At 39.2% G+C, this 6699-nt stretch overlaps 1 protein-coding gene across 2 annotated transcripts in view; it reads left to right on the top strand.

The window, feature by feature from the left end:
* LOC123961387 (peroxisomal succinyl-coenzyme A thioesterase-like) overlaps window positions 1–5045 on the top strand; it is a 27448-nt gene extending 22403 nt beyond the window's left edge. The window contains exons 1-4 of one of the 2 annotated variants that reach the window (XM_046036732.1): window positions 800–970; window positions 1745–1825; window positions 2328–2469; window positions 2564–5045. In XM_046036732.1, the coding sequence (XP_045892688.1) occupies window positions 914–970; window positions 1745–1825; window positions 2328–2469; window positions 2564–2715 (432 nt within the window). In that variant the 5' untranslated portion in view covers window positions 800–913 and the 3' untranslated portion in view covers window positions 2716–5045. Of the gene's footprint in view, window positions 1–799; window positions 971–1744; window positions 1826–2327; window positions 2470–2563 lie in introns of those variants that run through there. The other variant, XR_006822724.1, reaches the window with a different exon arrangement.
* The last annotated feature ends 1654 nt before the right edge of the window (window positions 5046–6699 follow it).

Below are 6699 nucleotides of genomic sequence, written 5' to 3'. Positions count from 1 at the left end.
ATGGAAAGAGAGAGAGGGGAGGGAGGCAGCCTACACAATATACACACACAGAGGTACAGACAGTAAAGGTGATGTTGCTATTGACTAAATGAAAAATGGTACAGATATGTATAGTAGTGTTAATGATAACAATCGTAAAGTCGTAATTTACTGAATGCTGCATGCTCCTGCGTTGTATTGGGTTTCTTTTTTGACCTGGAAAAAAAGTTGACCCCCCTGGTTGTCAGTGTATAATTTGCACCCTGGGGCTGTGTGTTCCTTCCAAACAACTCAACTTTGGTTTCATCGGTCCACAGAATATTGTGCCAGTAGTTTTTTTGGACAAGAGTGGTTTCCTCTTTGGTGTACTCCCATGAACTCCGTTCTTGTTTACTGTTTTACGAATCGCAGAGTCTTCAACAGAGATGTTAGCATGTTCTAGAGATTTCTGTATATCTTCAGATGACACTGTAGGATTCTTCTTAACCTCATTGAGCATTGTTCACTGTGCTCATGCAGTCATCTTTGCAGGACGGCCACTCCTAGGGAGAGTAGCAACATTGCTGAACTTTCTCCATAGACAATTTGTCTTACTGTGGACTAACAACATCAAGGCTTTTAGAGATATTTTTGTAACCCTTTCCATTCTCATGCAAGTCAACAATTCTTCTGAGCTCTTTTGATCAAGTCATGAATGTTTACATAGTGTGTTCAATAAAAACATGAAAACATATAATTGTTAATGTGGTATTAATTCAAGCAGACTGTGTTTGTCTATTGTTGTGACTTATATGAAGATCAGATCACATTTTATGACCTGTGTGTGTGTGTCCAAGTCGAGTAATCGTCAGTCAGAATTGGGGAAGATGAATAAGTCTTTTTTTTTGGCCCAATTAGAAATGCTGGAAAGATTCACATCAATGAGGAGAACGAAATGATCTGCCGATATCTGCTGTTGCCTATTCCCACTGACCCTGTACTCAAAGTGGACGTGAGTACCACCAGCCAGAATCTCTCTGTGTAGTTTTTAATTTTTCAGTTTTGCTATTGTGTGTTTGATCTTAAAGACAAGTTTCTTTTGTTTTAATAGCATTTATGCTTTTATTTGGAAGTTCAGTATTTCCCAGCAAGAATTTAATTGGGAACGTGGCATCTACCAGGTGCCGCACATTTTTTTTTCTTACAGCAAAGCAGCTAACTTTTTCACATGGGCTATCAGTGGAATTTATTTGTAGAGTTTTGAGACTAAACAGCAGCGTCACTCATTTTAGATTATTTTACTTTCAAGTTTACAAAAACTGAGGGAACAACTCCAAAGTCCACAGATAAAGGCAACTAATTCAACAGCTGATGTTAGGTGGTATGTTAGATTAAAAACATTTTGAGCTGAGACATTTTATAAACAAAAGTTGATGAGTAGAATATTTTTTTCTTATTCATGTTAACTTATTCAAGTGATGTTATTTTCAACATTTGACATTGATACTGTAAGTGTTGAATTTGTATTAACATAGCATAATACAGTAACAAAACATTGGCTGGGCAAATGGGAGCAGATCAGAAAACATGGAGGCTTCATGAGCAAATATACTTAATCAAACAGGATTTAGAAATAAATGCTGGTCTCTAACATAAGCTTGCTTCATATAAAGGTTTGATAATGTCTTAAAAATCACACATACATTATTCCACAGGTGATTAATAAATATTTAAATCTGCAGCCAGTGCTAAAAGCTGAAATGCTGCTGCTGTTTGTCTCGGACAGGTGGGACGACTCAAGCGTCCTCTGTTGCTGGTTGTTGGTGAGGACGATCAGAACTGGCCAGCCTCTGAGTCTGCACAGGACGTAAGTTTACTGACAAGATAACATCTTGTATGAATAACAAAATTGATCCAGAGGTTTGAAGTCATAGGACGACAAAAGCATTAATCTTTAGTGATTGCTGAGAGACAGTTACTGGGATAAATGGAATTCTAAAATGGTCAATATTAACTAAAAGACTAAGACAGTAAAAATAAGTTTATCGTGTTATTATTAAACAACATTTAGTGACTTAACTTATGAGTCGAATCAAATTGTCATTTTCCATAGTTCCTAGAGTTTTTAGGCTTCTGGCTGTCAAAGAAGATGTTTTCCAGATTAAAGGCAGGTTTGAATTCATTTCCATAATTCGAAAGACTAATTTAGGTCTTTTGGTCTTGAAAAAGTGTCTGTTCTGCAAAGATTACTTACACTACTAGAAATACTGTTTTTGCAAATGTACAAATCATCTGACCAAATTAAAAAAATAGAAACACATCATGAAACCATCTGACAAACATGAGATTTTGTTTCTTCCTGTTTCCAGATTAGGGAGATGATGGAGAGGGCGGGAAATAGCCACCTGCTGACTGTCCTGTCGTACCCGAACGCAGGTCACCTGATAGAACCTCCATACACCCCACATGTCCGAGCCAGCACGTTCAAAACAGTTGACACAAGTGTGCCATGTAGGTTCAACTTCAGACTGGGAAGCTGTTGATGGTGACAGGAACTCTTCAAAGTCAGGACGTTTTACATTTCAGTTTCCTGTTGTTTTTGCAGTTATGGCTCTGTGGGGCGGAGAGACGGTGGCACATTCTCGTGCTCAGGAAGATGCCTGGAGGAAGACGCTGGTCTTTTTGAGGGAGAATCTGTCTGGCGGCACAAACCTACTGCAACCGCAATTTCCCATCTGTAACAAAGGCGACAACTAATGATTATATACTTTTGCAAAGATGCAGACAAATGTACCCATTTGAAAAAAGACATATTCAGAATCAAATTCAGAAGAAGATACAGATTCCGCACACTTATACTGATGTGTTCAGCCGTCTTAGTGCATTTTCTTTCAGTGAGAGATGAAAGTTAACAATTCAGTCGGATGTTTAGAATTGAAATTATTAGAATAGAAAGTGTGTATATATATATATATAAGGTACTTGCTGTTTTAAATAGTAGTTCTACCATGCACAACCATAAGGCACCAGACGAGCGTGAGGTAGAGTATGCTGAACATCAGCAGACACATTAAACAGGTACATATGAGGGAATTACTATAATGGGACATGCCAGTAAGTGAGATAGACAGAAGAAAGAAAGATGCATTGGGAAAGTCTTTACAATTGTAAAGTGTATGTTTCTTTGTGACAAATGCTTTTTATAGTGCTATAGAAATGGAATTACAGCGTTTTACCTGTCTGAAATTTTATTGTCTGAAATTTTTATAGGCAGAAATGTTTATTATGGATCCAGACATCCAATGGCTACCACAGTCTTGTGTGTGCTGGACCACTGGTTGTTCTGGGATCTCTCTCTCTCTCCTCTCGTCGATTTTCCTTTGCTGGAAAAGTGAAGACTCTTTGTGGCTACAAGAGCTTTCTGCCTACTTAATTTAGAAAAGTTAGTTTAATCTCTACATGCTGAGGAGGCTTCATAACGTTTTTCACCAAATAGAACTTGTAATGTCCAGGGTGAGACATGTCCAAGCAAAGAATAATGGCATTAACCTAACCCTAACCCTAACCCAGAATTTGGCATTTAGGATTTAGAATAGAGCATATAGGATTTAAGAAAGGCTATTTAGGGTGTGGCATTTAGGATTTGGAATTGAGAATTTAGGATTTAAGAAAGGCCGTTTAGGATAGGAGAATTAGGATTTAGGATAGGGCATTTAGGAATTAAGAATTGGCATTGGGATTTAGGATTTAGGAAAGGGCATTTAGGATCATGCATTTAGGAATTAGGCTTGTGCATTGGCATTTAGGATTTAGGATTGGGCATTGGTATTTAGGATTTAGGATTTAGGATTGGGCATTGACATTTAGGATTTAGGATTGGGCATTGGTATTAAGGATTTAGTAATGGGTAATTAGAAATTAGGATGGGGCATTTATGATTTAGGAATGGGCATTGACATTTAGGATTTTGGGGGACACCTTGTGCCAAAGGAGCAGTGGAGGAGATGCAGTTATGGATGTTGATTAACTGTTGTCTGTTGGTGAGGTAGGAGAGGAGCCAGGAGAGTGCAGTGCCAATAATATTGGAGTAGGTTTCCAGTCGGGAAAGAAGAGTTGAGTGGTTGATGGTGTCAAAGGCTGGAGTGAGGTCGAGCATGATTAGGATGGTGATGTGACCGGAGGAGGTCATTGGTTATTTTGAGGAGGGCTGTTTCAGTGCTGTGTTGTGAGCAAATCCAGATTGAAATGGTTCGAACAGGTTGTTAGTGGTGAGGTGGGTTTGAATTTGAGCAGCGACAACACGTTCTAGCATTTTTGATAGGAAGGGGAGATTGGAGATGGGTCGGAAAATGGACATGATGTCGGGGTTGAGACCACGTTTCTTGAGGATGGGGGGGACAGCTGCAACTTGTGTTGTGGGGACTGATCCAGATGTTAGGGAGGAATTAATGATTTTGATGATGAGTAGGGTGATGGATGGAAGGCAGGTCTTGATTGGTGGGATTGATGGGACTGCAGCTTCATTTTTTTTTCATTCATTTTGTAACAGTTCTAAAGGGGACAGAGGTGAGAAACAAGGCAGTGACTGAGAGTGGGGGCGGGTGGGGGGGTTGAGGGGACAGGGGAAGTAGTGAAGTTGCTGTAGATAGTGTCAATTCTAGATTGAAAGGAAGACTGGAAGGAGTTGCATTTGTCCACTGTGAAGGTTGCAAAGATGTTATTGGTGATGTTGAGGAGTTTCTTTATTGTAGAGAAAAGAAACTTGGGGTTGCTGGAAGTTGTTGTTGTTTCATTGTACTGCTAAGTGTGTTACTACTTCATCCTCATGTATGTATATCTCTCATTTGTGTACCTGCTTAGCTTACTTGATTGTTTGTTTTTTTTTATCGCAAAATACTTTCTGACTGTAAGTCATTGTATTTCTATCTTCAGGAACACAGGGCACACTCAATCTCTACAAAACAAACAATTAAACAAAAAAAATTAACAATTAAACCTGTATGTAATGGTATATACTGTACTGGTACATTGTTTTCGATGATTTTATTGGACTTAGCAATAATAAACCACAGAACACAATCCACAAATGTCTACTATGATCCACAAATAATTTACTATCCACAAACTCTGTAGAAAAACTACACAAATATCTCACTACCTACAAACATGTATTTTTACATTTGTGTGGTGTAAAACCACATCCACAAAAATACAGAGTGAGGGGTACACACAACATAGTCTTTACATGTTACACATGGTAACTCTGCATTAATATTAAGAATCTGCAGCGCTGCTTGACCCTTTTCTCTCAGGCTACTCGCCTACCATTCACAGGTCTTGTGCCAGGTTGTGCATGCCCGGGTCGCTCATCAGTGCTGATGAATGACGAAGAGAGACAAAGCACCAGCTGTGCCAGCACCGGCTGTGCCGGTGCTGGCACAGCCGGTGCTTTGTCTCTCTTCGTCTTCTAGCACACACACACACACACACACACACACATGCGCACTAACCCCCTTTCTTTCTTTTCATATTTTTATTCACAGAATTTTATGTTCATATTTATATCATATTAGGCTGTATAATAACTTTTTGGGAGAAAACCTAGTTCTATGTAAAATCAAACATTGAGCACCCCCATATAGCCAAAATGGCATGATCCTCGCTTCGCCTTTGCGAAGTTACCACGGTGAGAAGCATCGAATCTTCGACTATTCGAGGTCGCCCATACTCCACATTTATTTTATTTTCACACAATGTGATATTTACCAGAGGTGGGACCAAGTCATCATTTTAGTCCCAAGTCCAGACCGATCATGAGTGGCAAGTCTGAATCAAGTCTCAAGTCAAGGACCAACAAGTTCAAGTCAAGTCGAAGTCTTAAACTTTGAGTTTCGAGTCCTAACCAAGTCATAATGCGCTCTTCACCAAATTTTAAAACCATTTTATACGTTTTTTCAAGTTAAAAATAAAACAATGTATTGAATGAAGCATTAGACTGTAAAGAAAGACGGCAGAGGCGTAGTTTCAGAAAACAAATTTCATGAATTAAATTAAATGTTCATGTAGGGCTGCAAACTATTTTGGTCAATATTGAGATCACAATTATTTAACAGGATTACTCATTGTCTCAGGAAACATTAACTCTCGAAATGTACTTTCTTTCTAAAAACTAGGAAACAATAATCCAACATTATTAACTTTAAGCAGCATCTAGTGTGCAAGAGGAAGACAGCAGCACAGTTTCCCCCAAGTTGACAGCTTTGGATGACGGATGGGTCACTGAGGGGGCTCTGTGTGTGTGTGTGTGTGTGTGTGTGTGTACACAGAGGGGAGCACAGCAGGTGACAGGTGAACTATTCGAGTTGACGAAGTTACGTTACAGAACACTGAAATAAAACCGTGTTGTTTTGTCGGGAGATGCAGTTACAGAAACCAGCGGTGAGAAAACTATAAATCGCTATGACGTTAGAAGACGCAGACACAGTGGATATTTTACAAGAAGGTAAGCAACACTGAACACACCTTTTAGGGAGGCACTAGCCTCAGCTGTGAAGGAAAGGGGTACTCTGGATTTATAAAACAAAATGAGTGTTGTGGGCCTTCTACACAATCCATTATAGGTACTCGAGTCCACACCTCTGATATTTACAATCTGTGCATCCATTTCTGCACACAAATCAGTTTTTGCATATTTGTTGACCACTTCCTGTCGTTTTGTGGGTCACCTTGCATCTTGACTTA

The sequence above is a fragment of the Micropterus dolomieu genome, linkage group LG22, assembly GCF_021292245.1.
Source record: "Micropterus dolomieu isolate WLL.071019.BEF.003 ecotype Adirondacks linkage group LG22, ASM2129224v1, whole genome shotgun sequence".
NCBI lineage: Eukaryota > Metazoa > Chordata > Actinopteri > Centrarchiformes > Centrarchidae > Micropterus > Micropterus dolomieu.
The sequence above is the reverse complement of the archived record's forward strand: the minus strand, read 5'-3'. Positions and strand labels throughout refer to the sequence as shown.